The following is an 18,002-nucleotide window of genomic DNA, read 5'->3' on the forward strand; positions in this document are numbered from 1 at the left end:
ATTTCAGAGAAATGCTTAAGACCGGTGGTTCTTACCTGTAGCTTGTGGTGGATTTAAAGGAATATCAGAATGAAAAGGCTGAGCAGCTCAAACTGTGCACCATGTACCTCATTTGCTTCTCTTGTCAAATATTAGTTGCTTTAACAACATTAAGAAGCCCATTCTTTCCTTGAGTAGGAGGGTTGGAGTAACATCTAGAAAGCTGCTGACCCTATCTACCTTTCAGACATAGAATACGATCTGATGAAAGCTTGAGCCTGAGGGGAAAAAAGAGTTTCAATTTGCTTGTAAATCTGTATTTTTTTTGGTTACAAAAAAAAAAAAAAAAAGCAATGAGCTGAAAGCTGTTCACTGCATCACACAGCAAGGCCTTCAACAGTTTGATTCCTCATTTAAAAAAATGGTTCTGCTCCATCATACACCAGAATGCAATTAGCAGAATGTTCACTGTAACTGAAATGAAGCTGTTCAGTGTATTTATTTAATTACAGAGCAGTCACAGCTCATGCCAATTCAACCACCAAGATAGCAGCACATGCTTTTCTGTTCCTCCCACAGAATCTTCAATTAAGCATAACTCCATGTAATACTTTGGAAAGTCCAAAGCCCCCAGGATTCCAGAGAGAACAGATACTCAGCTCTTCTGCTCGTTTTTAAATGGATAAAATATTAAGATTCCTTTGTAAGGATGTGGCATAGCAAAATACTTCAAAAATAGTCTGTAAAAGAAGTAATCTATAGAACACGACAGAAGAGCTGTTACCCTTATTGGCATTGTACTCCTACAGTGAGGGGATGCTTGTTCTGTGTCAGGTATTTGTGCAAAATAAGTATTCCTCTGTTAGCTGCTACTCTGAACTGCTTTTTAGCCCTGTGTTAAGGTCTGTCTGCTCCAGCATAACTGTGGGAACAGAATAAATACGAAAGAAATTGAACTGGCAATATAAAAAGATAATTCAGGAAACAGAATGGTAAGAAACGTAACAGCACGAGGTAATTCCTCCTCCTACACATCAAGCCCACAGAACTGAAACAATTTCTAGATTACACAAAGATCGCCCTCAAAGAGATGATGCTGAAGTGATAACATGAATTCAAATATTATCTGACAAAAAAGTATATAAACATGACAAAAACAAGATGGTACGTATTTGTACGATTTAACATTTCTACAGCAAAGTGGAACAGGATGAATTTTTACACATCCTGTATGCAGAACGTGAAGAGCTTTGAGTCACTGCTGTAAAACCCTTACATAACACAGCAAAGTAAAAGTAAACTGCATTTAAAAGAAATGTTTATGTACAGGCAGATTACAAGGTTTAGTAAGGACTGGTTTGATTCTGTACACACAGAAATCAATCAGCTACAAGAGTGTCCTCTAGCTCAAAGCTGCCTGGGGTACCAAACTTCTTTATACCACGTGCAATGCCTTGCAAAGAGACAGTAATTAAACCAACACAGCAAGAGAAAAGTGTTGCTTTCAGCCACAGCCGAGTGACTCCTCAGAACTTCAGCAGGAGCGTGAGCCCAAATCGCAGCGTACAAACAAGGGAAGCAGGCCTTTTTCACAAGGGCATGCTGAAATACCATTTACAAACTGATAAAGCACACTTAGCCCTGAAGGCAGCTTAGACAGCTTTATCAAAAACAACAGGCTTCTAGGAACTTCAGATTCTAATGCTTCTGGATTTAGTATATTGAGGTTTTTGCAAATGAAAGATGCAAATGACTTCCATTGCAGTTAATTCCTTATGCCTAATAAATAAGAAGCATCAAGAATCTTCACGGCATTGAGATGTGTAGACTGAAACCATTTAATAGTTCTATTAAATTTAAAAAAAAAAAAAAAAAAAAAAAAAAAAAAAAAAAAAGAAAAAGATAAAAAAGGAAAAGTCTTCTGCTCCTGCAAATATCAGAGTTCAGAAAGGAATGGCCCTAGTGGTGTGTTCATGTGCCAAACTGACCACTGGGAAGAGCAGCCATCACTGCATACCAAACCACTGCTCCTGATCTGCCCACTGGGCTGCCTCGCTGTCACTGCCTTCCAAGTCCCCCTCTTCTCCACTTCCCTCCATATCATCCACGTCTTCTTCCTGGGTTGCATCTGTTGGACTTTCCTCTTTTTCCATTTTCTGCATTCCTTCTAGTGATTTCTGATCATTTGGATCCAAGCTGAGGGAAAGAGAAGAGAAGCGAGTATTGCCTTAAGACTTATTTTTCTTATATTTGTAACATTACCATAAAAACCTATCACTTTTTTCTGCACTTCCTGTTTAGCACCACCAAGAATTTCAGCCTGGTAGGCACAACTTCACCTGATGATAACACCAGTATTACACTCTCACATAAAAGCATTTTGAGCCTCAAGAATGCACTTTTCTAAACACCACACTCTCAAAGAAAAGTTGGTCAGCTCCTCCAGACCACATCAATCATAAAGCAATGAGAAAGTAATGATGTCAATGGCTATGATTAAACACATCACATACAAGGAAAAAATAGCTGACTTGTCTATGTTATGTGTGTTTGCTGCGGATATGAAGTGCTAGACTTAAGGGAAATTTAACTTTCTGAAATAAAAAAATAGTAACACAACTTCAGGAGGTAACGTTAAGGTTCTTTATTACCTGTTTAAACTTACACAGTAGCTCCTGTTTATACATCATCTTCTGCTCTAGTGCAACAGCTCCCAAGAAGCCTGCCTATATAATTACTAATTATAAATACATCCGTGCCTCAGTCGCTTCAGCAGCCAAGGAACTCCATGCCCAGCGATGTCTGCAATGAACACAATCCCTAAACTCTGCACTCCTCAGCACAAAGCCCTGTGCAAGTAATTCATTATCAGAACGCGATGCATACGTTTGTCTGCTTTGAGGAAGCGTGATGTGCAGCTACCTGCTGCATGCCCTAATCAACCAGTGGCCTGGCACTCAACTTTTTGCTTGTCAGTTATTCATTCCTATACACTACAGCTTGGCTCTCTGGCCTACCTTAGGGCGATGCTGTACTGGTCCATTGCTTCCTGGTACTCGTTGACAGCTACAAGGAAGTCCCCCAGTATTCGATGCAGAACGCAGTCACTCTGATTAGCCAACGCATTCCTCAGCAAAGCAATTCCATCTTCATACTTTTGCTCTCTACCTGTTAATTTGCAAAACCAGTTTCAATTAATAGTTTAGGTAAAGCAGTAAGCAGACTGTACGCCAAGGGCATCACAACACAAAAGCATTTCTTCCCTCAGAGCTGCTGGCAGGAAGGATGGCAGTAATACGCTTTTTGTAAGCAACGACTGCTACACAAATTAACACCTATACTTTGAAGGCAAAACATTTTGTATGCAATGGTCGAAAGTGCTGCCATAATGTCAGTTGCTAGGCACAATTAATTCCTGTGCTTCTTCCTTCCAAACAGAACTGACAAATCCCTGTGGTACAACATCCCTGTCGTGTTATTTGCACTGATGAGGCTGCAGAACACTCCTGTATATGACAGAGCATGTTATAAGAAAGTCGACGTGAAAAAAAGGAACTTACTTAGAAGTTCGGCTTTCTTTACCACAGCTTTGATGTAATCAGGTCTTTGTGTCAGTGCTTTGTCCAGTAATGTTTTTGCTTTCTCCTGTGTGACTGGGTCTTCAAGGCAGACTGTTGCTAACAGAGTGAGTGTCTGTGCATTTGCTCCCAGAGTTTTATACACGTTATTTGCCATAACCATAGCTTCCCGGATACTGTTAGATGCTAGGTAACATTCAATGAGACCTGATAATAAAGAACAGCATTTCAGTTTCATTTGGTACTGCAGTCAATCACCCCTCCTCAATTATTAGCACTGGCATTATCACCATGCAAAAACAGTGGATCAAGAGGACTGCAGTGTAGTTCTCCATTGGCAAACTACATACCATAGTGAACATCCAGATGTAACTGTTGCCAACAGTTGAAATATTCTACAAGCAATTCTTAAGACTGCCAATGAACAGTACATTGGGACCACTATCATCCATTTTTATTTAATTCTGTATATCTCCTGAGGTGTTTTATTTTGCTATGAGAATTTAATACAACTTTTAATTCTATAAGAAAATGCATATTCCCCCAAACACACGAGCATTTCTCCTTAACTGCTTACCATCTAAACTTGTTCCTACTTAGGAGACAGTGTGACAAAATGAGGCTCCTGGTACGACTAACCAGACACTGAATGTCATCATCTGCTCAAAGCACCCAAGCCTGTTTACATCCAGATTAAACCACTTAAAAGCAAACAACTTTTCTGAAAATAATTCTTATAAATACATGCATTCTCTAGTATCTCTTGTCTGACTACTTCAAACAGCACTTTGCGGGTTTTTGGGTAATAACAACTTATGTGTTAGAAAGTCAACAGGGGAAAAGAGCTCGCCTGTTCTCTTTCTTAATAATAAGAGCCATGAGTGCTGCACCAATGCAGTCTGAGCAGCTTTGTTTCACTCACCCTCATAGCAATCCAACCTGCAAGGCGCAAGCCGTATCGCTTCACGGAAGTGTATGATTGCTTCCTGCACTCGGCCCATGTTCCTGAGGGCAGCTCCCTTCAGCAACAGAGCCTGAACGCTGTTGCTATTAAGCTGGATAGCTTTGGCTCCTAAATATAAGGCACGGGAGTATCGTTTACTATAAAAACTATGACACCTATGGAAAGACAAGATGGATTGTAAACATGTACTGCCTGTGTACATTCACAGAGACTCAGAAGAGAGAGGGAAGAATCAGGTTACAAGAAACTGCTGAATCTTCTGTATTTTACGTTAGAAATAAATGTTTGTGTGAAAACGAAGAAACCCATTAACCATCACAGCTATTTAACACATCAAGGTTTAGTAATTCAAACCAGTTTAGGCTTAAAGAAAACAACCAAAATAGGTACTCATGAGTAGTTACCTCCAAACAACAAGCTGATTTCACTCTATCAGCTGTAATCAACCTCACTCAAATCAAGGGTAAGAAAGGAAAGAGAGCATCTTACCCTGACACCACCCAGGGTTCTGCATGTTGATCTGAAATATTGAAGAGACGGCAGCCCAAGTTTTCCACATCCTCCAGTCGACCTTCCCGTGCCAACAAATAGCCGTACACATCCATTCCTGCAGTGAAAACATGGAAGGTCAATCATTAAGAAACAGAAAGCTCTTTCACTACAATAAATTCAAACTTCCTAACTAAACTATTCCTAATATATACAAACTCCATAAGTGGATGTGTCACCTTCTAGCTATCTGCCATTTTAAACAACTTGCAATGCAACCACTTAGTTTAAACTGCATAACTACCAGCAACTGGTAAGTGTGCAGTTTCTGAATGTAAACTCTGCATCGAAAGACAGATACAACTATACTCAATAGTGCACTCAATATTTGTTTGCTACTCTAACTTAATTTACCAGGTCATTATTCTAGGTAAATGTTCCTTTACAACTTACCTTTTATTAGGTAAGGATCCAGCATTTGAGCTTGTTCAAATTTTAGAATAGAGTTTTTATTATCTCCAGCTCTGAAATACAGGTCTGCTAAGCTCCCCAGTAGGTCTACATTATCCCTCAGCAACGACTTTTTCTCTAAAGAGCTTTAAGAGAAATAAATTGCTATTATTTATGTGTAATGATATTAAAATAACATTAAAGAAATATTTTATGGCATTTCATTACATCATGCTCTTTCAATTCTTACCAAATTGTATTGATTGCTCTAGTGTTATCTCCAGTGTGCACAAAAGCATATGCCTTGATCCACACTGAAAGCCAGTCCAAGTTTGGAATGCTCTGAATGATATTTATTGTCATGGAGGCCACTTCTGCACCTTTTACCGACAGCGAGAGCAAACCTGTTCAGAGAGGTATTCAAAATGATAAAAAAAACATTTTCAATCATCATTACTACAAATTATCTGAAGAGTAGGAAACACAACCAAGCAATCTGCCGTGAATTTACCTTTTACATCAAACACATTTGCATTAAGTATTACGTAGAATGGCAGTCAATTACCCAGTCCCAAACATGCTTCAAATTATAATGCTTCTTAGGACTGACGTATCTAACAGTGTGGAGAAACCTACCTAGTATGGCATCAAGTGCTAATGGGCACTGCCTCAGTACTTCCTTGTAGCTCGTAACAGATGAACGTTCCTGACCTGCTTTCTTGTATAGATTTGCCAGCATCATATTGATCTGCAAGAATTAGAAAGGAGTTCCCGTTAAGATAAGGTGACAACTTTGTCCTCCCTCCAGCATGCTGTCTCCCTCCCTTCCGTTCTGAGTAGCTCTTTTGAGATCACTGTAACCTACTACCATGGATTATAGAATTAATATTGACTCTTGAGTCCAAATATAAAACTTACATTTTTTCATTTACATAGTGCATGTGGAAATCTCAGCACTGTGACATCCAAAAATGGGCGAGTGTCTTAAGCATGACAAGAAGAACCTGTACATTCGCTGCATTAACTTTCTGTCAGCTCAGTTCTTTATATCAATGGAAGCTCTCAAGAGAAGGAAGGCACGGGATGTTTCTGTTTAGCTTCTGAACAGTAACAATTGATAAAAGAACAGGAATGATTCAAGCTCTGTGCAGTCCAACTAGTTGGGTCCCGCTACAAGATTTTATTATCCTAGTGTGTATAGATTAGAAGTTTGCTTTCCTCAACCTTTTTTTCTACCTTCTGAGCAAGTGCCAGTGACAAACCTCTGCCAGAACAAACCTTTGGGGTCCTCTGTCTGGAAGGAATCCCATCCAGAATGGCAATGGCATCTTTATCTTGCTTCAGCATCGTGTAACATTCAGCCATTTTATATTTTACTTCAATTTCAGATGGTAAACACTGAAATAAAACGTAATATTAAAGGATAACTGTAGTGGAAATGTTATGTCACAGACTGAAACAGTGACTGAAGAACTGGTGGGAAGGCAGGGCCAACTCAGGGGAGCTCAGGTGCAGGCAATGGATGTGATTGGAATGGGCGGAGCCAGAACCCAGCCCTTCCCAGCCTCATTTAAGGCTTGGCAGTGGAAATGAGTGGATCTCTCTGGAGATCCTGCCTACTGGAGGTCCTCTAAAGGTAAGCAGATTTTCTTTTGTTGTTTCTGTATCCAGAGTTGCTGCATGAGAGCTTGTTTTCATTTGCTGCAGCCTAGGATTGGGTCACCCTGCTATTATTACAGTACTTTCCATCACATTAAATGTTTAGTGTAAGTTAAAACGTCTAGTGCAAGAAAGGTAAAAATGCAACCTACTGCTGGCTTATGTTGCTCATCTCTTCCAAAACCATGAATTACACATCTTAGGAAATAAAGGCAGCCCACAGTCTAATGCTACAATATTGAATCTTCAACATTAACCAAAGCAGAGGGGGATACACAATGCAGCACACTGCTCAGTTTTTAAATACCTGGCTCTGGGGAGCTGATGCAGCATTCCCAGTAGAAGGCCTTACTTTTGAGGTTTTACTCAATGCTTTCTTCTGCTGCAAAGCCATCGTATACTTGCTGACAGCATTTCTATATTCTTTATCGTGGAAAAGAGAGTCTGCGTGGTATACAAGGAGTTGGTACTTCTGAGATGGTGAAAACAGCTCCCTAGAAAAGATGCAGACAGGCTGAGATCAGCTAACAGCCTAAGAACCACGGACAGACCCGAAGTTACTCATCCAGCTTCAACTTTGAGCTGTTGCTGCCGCTTTGCTATGCAGGTAACAGCACAGCTCCTTACAGAGCTGCATCTTGCTGTGTTGAAATGTGAGGATTTCGGAATGGGACCGTGGTTCTAACCAGTACCTCACAAAAGTACCCGAAACGATGCAGGAAAGGCCTGAAAAACGACGGGAACAGCAAGAATGAGGGGAAGAGTGGTGATGTACACAGGGCACCCGTGGTAAGAAAGGAGGAAATCGCTGCATCTCCACTGGGGAAGCCCATGAAAGAGCCGCGGACCCCTGTTGCCGCCCAACCGCGGGCAGAGGCGGGCTGACAGAATACAGCTTCATCCCCTCAGGGCCCTGAGCAACGGGAGCGCAGGGGCCTTTTCCTTCCCGGTCCCGTCAGCGCGGCGGGAGGGCCACTCACGGGTTGTTGCCGCTCATCGTTAGGAGAAGCCCGCTGAGGAGCCGCACGTTCGAGTGGAGCCCGGCGGAGGCCATCTCCCGTACGTGCTCCACCACGCTCATGCCGGCGGCGGAGGAAGAACAGGACAGAAGGAAGAACGCGGCGCACAACAGGACGCCCGCCGCCACTCCAAAATGGCGCCAAGGCGGGGGCCTTGCGCCGCTGCCTCCATGCGCCTGCGCAGTGCTTGAACACCGCCCCCATGGCGGGACAGGCGCGAAGCGGGCAGCCCCAGCCGCTCCGCGAGGCCCCCGATGGTTCCGCGCACGCGCAGCGGCGCTTTTTCTCAGCGGCGCTGTGAGGTGTCGGTGTGCGGCCGCAGGGGGGCGGCGCTGCTGGCTGCGTCCGTTCCTGGCTCAGCACCGTGTATGTGCTTTTTATTTGAAGATTTAGGCATTGTGTCTGCACTGCTCTTGAGCCTGGACGCTTTTCTGCACAGATGTCACTGTCTGATGGCTGCAGCAGTGATGTGAGGTGGCAAAGCTCGTGCCTGTAAGACAGCTGAGGAGGAAGACCTGTAAACCTAGGCTGCTGCAGGGCCACAATCGCGGAAAGTACCTCACTGGCGCTGCTGTAAACTAGGAAGCACGCAGTACCTCTGTAGGAGAGTTAATCCTGTGCAGCGATAAAACAGTCGTGTCAGGATTTTTCCTTTCAGCGGAGTACCACCAGAAAGCATGTTAGTGCTGTGTGGTGATGGTGAAAGTACTGCCATGAAGGAGACAAAATGAGCTCGGACCAGCAGGTCCTCAAAACACACACAGTATTTGCCAATATCATACCATGATGGCCTCGCCATTAAAATTTCATTTTTATTTCTTTGAAAGCTAACCATAAGACATAAAGCGCTGATCACATTAACTGCAAGCTAAGTTTATTGGAGGAAAAAAAAAAAGTAAAAAATCACTGCACTCAACATGATACTGAGACTCTAGCCAGCAGAGCAATTACACACCACCCCAGGCACAAACACTTCTCTTTAAACAAAAGCCCTGCTGTAAATGCTAGCTGTAGCCACTGATAATAAAGCAGCCTGCACCTGAAACAGCATGTTAGGAATCATTTATTAAGCACCAGCTTAATAATACTCGCTTACAGTACTCAAATGATCTTTTTACTTTACATCCCTCTTCCCTCGTTGACTTTTTTCTTCATAAACACTTTTTTTTTTTTTCCTTGGTACAAAATGTATCCAAAACAAAGTCAAAATATTTCATACACCTTGCTGTTGAAATACTTCATGTTGCTGCTCTGCCTGCTCACTGCCCAGGTCCAGACAGGCTCTTGTTCATGAACTGTCTCTTCACAAAGCAGATCCACCACTGCAGGAGAAAACATAATCAGAAAACAGGCAAAAGAAGTTTCCATCTTATAAATGAAATAGAGACTTAAAAGTATATTTATTACCTATTCCAGTGTATTTATTGCAGTATAATAATGAACATATCTAGTCATAGGGACTGCATCAGAAAGCTATGTCTTTGAAACTAAAGTAGCCTGAATAATCTCATTATTAAATGCAAACATTTGCACATGAAATACGTGATCAGGATGTAGTTCATGCACTGATTGGCTACTTTTTAAAATCCAGATAAAAGGCAAAATGGTCTACTTCAAAGAAGCAATGAGATCAGAACTGCCTGGAAATATAAACAACATCTCTCATGCCTTTTCATTTCTATTTGAAAAGAGTCCCTAGCCAATTGCAAAATTGCAGTACTTTGAAGAGTTAAACTAGAACTGCCTATTACTGCCCCACTTTTTAAAGTACCTGGAATTGGAATTTGTCATCTTACCATGTTACAGCTGGAAATTTATTGACAACTGTCAGTCCTCTGTTTTGCTAGCCTGGTAAAACCAGGGAAGCCTGCTCCAGAGTTACCTATGTCTGATCCCTCACCCTCTTCTCTTCTCTCCATCTTTTGGAAAAAACAACCAAGCCTCTCATTAAATCTGTAATGATCAGGCCAAATCCTTACCTTACTAGGCTTGTCACTCTGAGGATCAAATACTTTTTCACAGAGTCGAAGACCAGTTTCTTGCCTGAGCTGCTGCAAGTATGCTCTCATCACCTCTGAAATGCAGCAGGACAAAATAGCATTAAGTCAAACTAAATTGAGCATGGAAGCAGTAGACAAACCCTACTTAAAGCAGAAAATGTGAGCTTTCTCATCTGTAGGCCCTTGCTGGCTGCCTGTTCAATTTACAGCCATACTTGGAATTTTTATGATATTTGTATCAGTGAAATGGATCATCCAAACTATTTTCTTCTTTCAGTTAAACCTCTGCCCATCACTTTGGGCTTCCTCTTTGCCAGTGTGGGAGTTGGTTCAGGCTCTGTTATAGAATCTATCTAGCAATTACACTGATGCAAAAGGCAGACTCAGACTCCTATCACTGTTCTGTTGGATCTACAGATTAAGGGGAGTCATCAGGCCCCTAAGGCCAGAAAACCTCAGAAAACAGAGCCAGAAGTTTTCAGGGTCAATTTTCTAGTCATAGTAAAAAAAAATGCAGCTAGTAAAGCATGGACTAAAAGAAGCCTTCAGAGTTCTTTATTTAGTTTTACCTTCCTCTTGCTTGTTGGTAGGTTTGGCATAAATGGCGTTAAGTGGAAAACCAGGCTCCCCAGGGATTGGGAAATTAGTGATTCCCAGTGTGTACATCTCTTTTTCTCCTTGGCCTTTGGAGTTGCACTGAAAGAACCAACCAAACAATTAAAAGTTACAAATGAAAACATTGGAGTAAAATATTTTAATGCTCACTAAAACATAAAGGCTGATCAAGAACAGCAATACAACATCTCCATGCAGATCCACACGTATTTGTGGTTCTGTCAACTGGGACTGCAGTGAACAGAGTTTGTTGTGCCTTTAGAGAATATCAGCAAATGCTCTCCTGAGTACAATCCTCAGAACAGGCTGGTTCCCTCCTTACCTTCTGCAGCTTTTTCAAGCACTCAGAAATGTAGAGAGTTATGTAGATCAGCGTTCTGTCAGCCTCATTCTGCAAAATAAGGGTAAGCACAGAGCCTAGTCTGTTAGACTATAGGGGGCTTCATGGAACTGGTAAGAGTTTGAAATAGGAATGAGTTCATGCAATTTGTGCTAACAATATCCTCATAAGAGGGGAACTATTGCAAAAAAAAAAAAAAAAAATTACCTTAATTTCATAATTTTTGAAGAAAACATTAGCTTTGAAGTAGTAGATGGCTTCATCTATAATATCTGTATCTTTAGCTAAAAAAAAACAAAACAAAACAAAATTAAGCAGTGCGTTGCTACATCACATTTGGTCATAACTTTTACACACTGAACTACACAAACAATAATTCTTGCAAAAGCAAAATTGTTTACAAAAAGCAGAGGACTACACTAAATCTTACCCATATGAAAGACTGGTGGTGAACTCTGGCCAAAATATTTAAGTTTCTTACTCTTAGTAGTTTTAACCCCCTTTTTCTTCTCTCACTATGACTTCACACAGGGCAGCAGGTTGGCAGTTCCCCAGTTTCCTACCAGTTGAGTGACTCACCAGAGTTTTAACAGTATAGAATATGCTGTTAAAACTCTTTCTGAGGACCCAAAAATATATTTGGAAGAAGTTTACACCACTATCAAACAACCTTCCTTGTTATTCTTTTAAAAAAAAAAAAAAAAAAAAAAAGAGGAAGGGTAGATTACATAGTGACAAGTTGACTCGCAGCTTTCGCTTTCTTTCACAAATAGTGAAGACTGCTTGAGTTCTGAAATATTTTCTTTTTCGAACTGGTTGCCACACTACTGGGAGATACCATGCCTGGGAAATTCAACTCCGTGTGCTAAGGGGAATTCATGGCAGACTGTCTGTCAAATTCTTCAGTACAGAGATGCTTAATGCTGAAGCTTAGATTTTTGCTGCCCTACAGCATTGCCTATCTCCTTCCTTTAGAGCAGCCAAGCATCCTCAGCCACTGCACCAAAGCTGAGTTCTGCAGCTAAACCTCCACTTCCTCTGACAGCAAAGGGTTCACGCCACCATGTCCTCCTCACAGCCTGCTGAAAAAAACACAGAGGCACAGGAGGAAGTGTGAAAATAGCATCTGTAGGCAGTGTTAATTGCTAAAGCAACTGAATTACCTGGAGCTGCTCCAGATAACAACCCTAGCAGTGTTATTTTCTGTGTTTTGCACCACTTCAGTATCTGAAAATTCTGTCTTCCTCTACAAAACATCCAATTTCTAAGCCACAACTTTTCTGCTCTGGTAGGCCTGGTCTGGAGCAAACTGTGAAAGATGATTACTAGCGAAACACAAAGGGCTTTTCACAGATTCTTGTAAACTTACTTTCTCGAGGTGCTGGGCCTTTGAACTGGCTTCTGATGGGTAACAGTGCCATGTTACCCACTAGCTTGGTATCTGAGTCCATTAAAGTTGAATGGTAAGCCTAGAGATGGGGGAAGGCTGGTTATTATTGCTGCAGAAAATTGCCCTTCCAGCATCCTGCTGGCACAGACTGATCGCAGCTCTCCCGTGTCATCAAATACAAATCAGAGTTTTGTTGGTTAGTGATGTTTCCAGCAACCTTTCCTTGCACAAACAGTAGTCATTTCTTAATGAGGCCCTCCGTAAGTCAGCACCATTCTGGTGATAACCACAAAAGCACCATCCTGGAACCATTCGTGTCAGCGGTGGTGGAAGAGGACGGGCTGAGAGGGCTCTGCTGCCCAGAGAGGAGAGGGATCAGGGCAGAGCTGAGCCAGAAGGGGAAAAAAAAGAGGAAGAAAGAGGAAGGCGGCAGCCTCTAAACACATCGATCCGCTCCTCAGTGCGACGCTCCCGCCTACAGCCCCTCTCCCACCCGCGCAGTCGCCCCAGCCCGGCCCCACAGCGCGGCCCCGGCGCTCAGCGCCCGCCCTGCCCCTTCCCTGCCCGCTCCCCTCACCGGCATGGCGAAGGGCAGGGCGCAGCTCCGTGCGAGGGCAGCGTCGCCGAGCTCGCAGCAAACCTTCCTCTCCCTTCAGGAAATGAGGCAGCGGGGCGGTGCTGCCTGCCTGTACCGCCCCGAGGAGCCGCTCCCTGACGGGGAAGCACAGAGCCGACCTCCCCCCATCCCCGCGTTGCGTCTGAGGGGAACCGTCAGCCCCTCTTGTGAGCCAGTGGGCAGTGGGCCCCTCGCTGCCTCGTCGCATGAGTCAGACCGAAAAACTGGGGAGATTTGGAGCTGAAGGGCTGGGTTTCTCCTTTCCGCGAGCAGAGGAAACCTCCGCTGTGAGGGCGGGCTGAGAGGTGGGGTGTTCAGCCTGGAGGAGAAGAAGGCTGCAAGGAGTCATTGCAGCGACACAAAGGGTGCTGCAGAACAGCTGGGAGGTGTTCTGTCGGCGGTTTTAAACCAACAAGGGTGGGTTTAAATGCGATATGAAGAAGAAATTCTTTGCCATGGGTGTGGAAAGGCACTGCTGGAGAGCTGTGGGTGCGCCATCCCTGGAGGTGCTCAAGGCAGCTCGGATGGGGCTGTGGGCAGCCTGATCTGATGGCTGGCAGTCCTGCCCATGCCAGTGGGGTTGAAACCTGGATGGTTTTGAAGGTCCCTTCCAACCCAAACCATTCTACAATTTGATGACATGTCCAAAGGATGCGCGAGGCTGGAATCAAGCCAGATCAAGCCCTGCCAGGATGTGATTAATTCAGCATAGGCATCGAACGATCTGCCACATAATGAGGTTATACTGTAACTATTAAGCATGGTCAGGATTTCTGGCTCCATGCATCAAAGTCTCCATGAGCTTTCCAACCTCTTTCTCGTTATGGCAATGACTACCCCGAGCTCTCACTAACTGTCCAGTGCTGGGATAGGTCTGGTACATCCTCAGGTTTAGATAAATGCACGGCCTCAAAGTATTCAATCACTGGTTTGGTTTACCAAGCTGTTCCTCCAAAATGACTTTAGATGCTCTTATTCTACTAAGGTATTTGGCTGACATTTTGTATGGGATAATTTCTAAAACATTAACTATATATTACATACAGAAAGATGACATGCCTATATAGGGACATTTACTGATACTAAGCTTTACATAACCGCGAGGCCCTTTATAGAAAATATTTTTATTCAATAACTCCATGAATAAAACCTCATTTCTTAGGATCAAGGAAAGATTTATAAATACGTGGGCATGACTAGCAGGAAAACATCCTCCAATTCAGCTGAAGGTAGCTAATAAATTAGACTAATAAATTTTAGAAGTAATAAAAAATATTTTGAAAACACTTGAGAATTCAGGAACATTCTGTATTTACAAAAGAACTATAAACAGTAATATAGATCACTATATTCCATCATATAAACTGTCATATAGCTCACTTTTCACTAGAAATGTTAGTTATCTTAAAGGCAAAACATCAAATAAATACGTTTGTGTGGAAGGGAATGTCTTTGTTTCCTTTAAAACACACAAGCAATGTATTTTCTTCCTCTTTTCCAACATTTACTTTTTACTCATTCACGTGATCTTGAAAATACTCATCCACAAGTGCAGATTTATCTTCTTCATGTTCCTGCCAACAAAAAAACAAAAAGCGTAAAACCTGACTTTTCTCCGGTGACTGTTGGACATCATCAGTTCTGTGATGCTTTATTTTAGTCATCACAACAATGTCCAACATTGTTCTACAAACCAAGGAGCAAAACTTTCTGAAAAGCAATTTGTTTCTAAAGCTATCCAAAATGTATACATCAAAATCTAGATGCATTTATTTTGAATATTTAGAGAGTATAAAATTGAATTTAAAAAAATGCGATAGAACTTGTGGACTTATTTCTTAGGATATATGAGCTCAATGATGAAAGTAAACAGAGCTTGGAATTGATTTTAACCCGTTGATCTTCCATCATGCATTTTACATGACAGATGTATAAAAGATTAGGCATGGTTTTACAGCACATGGACTCAATGCAGAAATTTTAGGGGAAGCTCAAGGAGACACGCAAGTAGAGATCATAGTGGTATATAATCATCTTTTCTGATCTTCAGAATTCAAAGGACATATTTCAGTTATCATTTGTATTATGGATCCTTTCTAATGCTTCATCTTATCTTCAGAAGTACCTTACCTTCGGTTCTTTAAACTCAAGATCTTCTCCATACTGGATGGTAGTGTCTATGTGCTGCAGAACTATGTTTATACTTTCCTCATCAGAGCGATCGAAAGGTAGAAATCGAACCATACCATAGTCATCAATCTGCAGCAGGGATTCAAAAGACATCAGTAGGGAAATACACTAAGTTTTCTTACTGCACCATTGCTGCAAGCTATGCTCAGCAATCTGGACAAGGAAAATCTAGGGCTGCTTAAAGCCACACTGCAAGCTAATGGCAATTCTCCACTCTGAATTCCTGGCTATCAGTCCAAACTTTTACCCAGTCAATAAAGCTGTCTCCCAAAATTGCTAATAGAATATGATTCCATTAATTTTACTGGCTACAGCATAGGAATCTTATGCTAACCTGAAACATCAAAAGCTGAGTTAGGACAGGCAAAAAGAAAAATGTTCAAGTGCCTGGTGATCTTTTAGATTCAGGCTTTGTTAATAAATCTGCAGGTAAACACATGGCCTTGGGCGGCAGGGGGAGAATGTTACAGTACATACAGTATCTAGCACAGCAGTGAAGTCAGTAACCACAAAGTATGGTTTACAAGTATGCAGCTGAATTAAAGAATACCAGTTAAAGAGCACGATACGTACCAATCCACATATGGACTTAGTCAGTTTTTTAAACATTTTGCTTTTCAATATATCAGTAGAATCTTCAATCATAGAATACATATCTGGATCTAAGTACCTGAGAGAAACAAAGCCATCATTAACAACGGAATACAGAACAAATGAGTCACTATGCTTTTACACAACTACCACAACCACCCATCATGCTGTGATTGTGAGTGAAGTTTATATCAAGATATTACACTACAGAGTAAGTAATGCTTTGGAACTTACTTTTCTATTTCCTTCTTAGCTTTCTTGCTCAGCAAATCCATTTTAGTCATGATGTTAATCTGTGGAATCTCTAACGAGATCATTGCACTGAGTGCTGCCAGAATTCCAGATATAAACTTAAGGAATATGAAAAATGTAGTTAAGTACAGAAAAGCACAAAATCTTCATGCAGGACACTACCACAGACCAAGCCTAACTTATGAATATATTGCATACGGGCATAAAGAATCATTATCTCTGCTGGAAAAGGGAGGTGCTAAGGTACCTGGCTGCAATCTATTGCCAGAGCTCTGAAGCACATTATATGCCACCAAAAAGGACATTAAGAAGACTGAAAGCCCTTCTCGGGATTCTTATTGCTCAACAGGGAAAGGGGTCATTCTCTGCCTGAGAAAGCTCTTATAGAACAACAGAACAATTTAGGTTGAAATGGACTTTAAGACATTGTCTGGTCTCTATAACTGAGGCAGCTGAAGACAGCAATCAGATCTTCCCCTGCTTTGCATTCCTTCCTTTGGACCAAACAAACCAAGTTCCCTTTCTTATTCTATACCAGCATGGACTTTTGTAAAACATTACAAGAATTTGTACAAGACTTCAAACGGATACCTTAAAAGATTCCACCATGAATTGCGAATCGACAAGAAACACTCCACAGACACGGAATTCCCACTGCTGAAGCTGTTCCACCAGCTGTTTCATCACTGGCAAATGTGTATAGAGTTCGATCTGACCTAAGACACACTTGGGATATCAGTATGCAGAAATGTAAAGCTAATAGAAACAGCTCACAGTTACTAGTTACGGAAATACTGGCATTACACTTAATATGAATAACAGCTAATAAAACACAAGTCTCTTTTCAAACAACCCTTCCTGTATTTGAATGGAATCATACAGTAAATCTGGAGAGGAAAAAAGAGCTGCATTTTCCTCTCCTGATCTCCAGTTAGCATTTGTTAGCAGTTGCCATAGACTTCACCCACTGTATGATGTTACCAAAAGTCAATGCTGTCACCCAAATTCAAATGGGGCCAAGTTCACTTCTGAAGCATCTAAAAGTGACTCTTGACAACCATTAACAAACCAAAAAATGTGTGAAAATGAGGCTGAGGGGAGACCTCACCACTCACTACAGGGACCTGAAAGGAGACTGCAGCAGGAGTTCTGCAGTGGTCCTGGCAGCATTGTGTGGTGTTGGACTTGACCAATTCGTGGCTCTTTTCCAACCTCTGCATACCAAGTATGACATCAAAACACACACATCTGTTTACCTGGGCAGTCAAACAGTATATAATCATCCTCCACGTGCCCGAGGCTCTCCTCCAGCCAGTTGAAGTTATTGGCAAAGTACTCCATGCAGAACACCAGGCCACCGTTGGGACCGAACCGCAGGGAATCATCTTCCATCACATCATCCACCTCTATGAGCTCCCGTATATCTGCAACGACAGTACGCTTACGGACGAGGGCAGCACAAGATAAGCTGCCATGATAAGCTCCTGTCCCCCCAGCTCTCTCCGGACGCCAGGTAGGCGCAGTGTGCACTCACCTGCCATGACGGGATAGCTGAAGAACTCGGCGGCCGGGTCCAGGTTAACCACCTGCACGGCGCGGCCCAGCGCCTCGCAGTGCTGCAGCATGGTGGAGCAGTACGTGCTCTGCAAGGCACGCGCACGCTGTCAGCGCCCGCTCGTCGCCATCCCTCCCACCCCCCCCGCCTCTCCGACCCTTCTCACCTTGCCGCTGCCCGCGGGGCCCATCACCAGCTGCGCGTAGCGCGGCATGCCGGCCTCCGCGCAACGCAAGACCGGCGGCGCTTGACCCCTCCGCCGCTCCGTAGCGTGAAGGTCCTGCGGGCTCCTCCCGGCTACGGAGCGGCCGAGGG

At 42.7% G+C, this 18,002-nt stretch overlaps 3 protein-coding genes across 3 annotated transcripts; all 3 read right to left on the reverse strand.

The window, feature by feature from the left end:
• Positions 1–1,854: 1,854 nt before the first annotated feature.
• Positions 1,855–8,217, reverse strand: ANAPC7 (anaphase promoting complex subunit 7). The gene is made up of 11 exons (XM_052691298.1): positions 8,100–8,217; positions 7,427–7,613; positions 6,739–6,858; positions 6,097–6,208; positions 5,711–5,864; positions 5,464–5,606; positions 5,011–5,128; positions 4,480–4,676; positions 3,540–3,764; positions 2,997–3,147; positions 1,855–2,175 (listed from the first exon to the last, which is right to left on the reverse strand). Exons 1-11 carry the CDS (start codon positions 8,198–8,200, stop codon positions 1,986–1,988), a joined length of 1,698 nt encoding a protein of 565 aa, XP_052547258.1. The 5' UTR covers positions 8,201–8,217; the 3' UTR covers positions 1,855–1,985.
• Positions 8,218–9,185: 968 nt separating this feature from the next.
• ARPC3 (actin related protein 2/3 complex subunit 3) lies at positions 9,186–13,188 on the reverse strand. Its single transcript, XM_052691303.1, has 7 exons — positions 13,061–13,188; positions 12,463–12,562; positions 11,301–11,377; positions 11,076–11,144; positions 10,708–10,834; positions 10,118–10,212; positions 9,186–9,460 (listed from the first exon to the last, which is right to left on the reverse strand). The coding sequence occupies exons 1-7, from the start codon at positions 13,064–13,066 to the stop codon at positions 9,398–9,400; spliced, it is 537 nt and encodes a 178-aa protein (XP_052547263.1). The 5' UTR covers positions 13,067–13,188; the 3' UTR covers positions 9,186–9,397.
• Positions 13,189–14,204: 1,016 nt separating this feature from the next.
• On the reverse strand, positions 14,205–17,991 carry GPN3 (GPN-loop GTPase 3). The gene is made up of 8 exons (XM_052691299.1): positions 17,854–17,991; positions 17,667–17,775; positions 17,389–17,556; positions 16,724–16,848; positions 16,115–16,230; positions 15,863–15,959; positions 15,230–15,358; positions 14,205–14,673 (listed from the first exon to the last, which is right to left on the reverse strand). Exons 1-8 carry the CDS (start codon positions 17,899–17,901, stop codon positions 14,611–14,613), a joined length of 855 nt encoding a protein of 284 aa, XP_052547259.1. The 5' UTR covers positions 17,902–17,991; the 3' UTR covers positions 14,205–14,610.
• Positions 17,992–18,002: the final 11 nt, after the last annotated feature.

Source organism: Tympanuchus pallidicinctus, unplaced genomic scaffold (genome assembly GCF_026119805.1).
Source record: "Tympanuchus pallidicinctus isolate F22 unplaced genomic scaffold, pur_lepc_1.0 scaffold28, whole genome shotgun sequence".
Taxonomy (NCBI): Eukaryota; Metazoa; Chordata; class Aves; order Galliformes; family Phasianidae; genus Tympanuchus; species Tympanuchus pallidicinctus.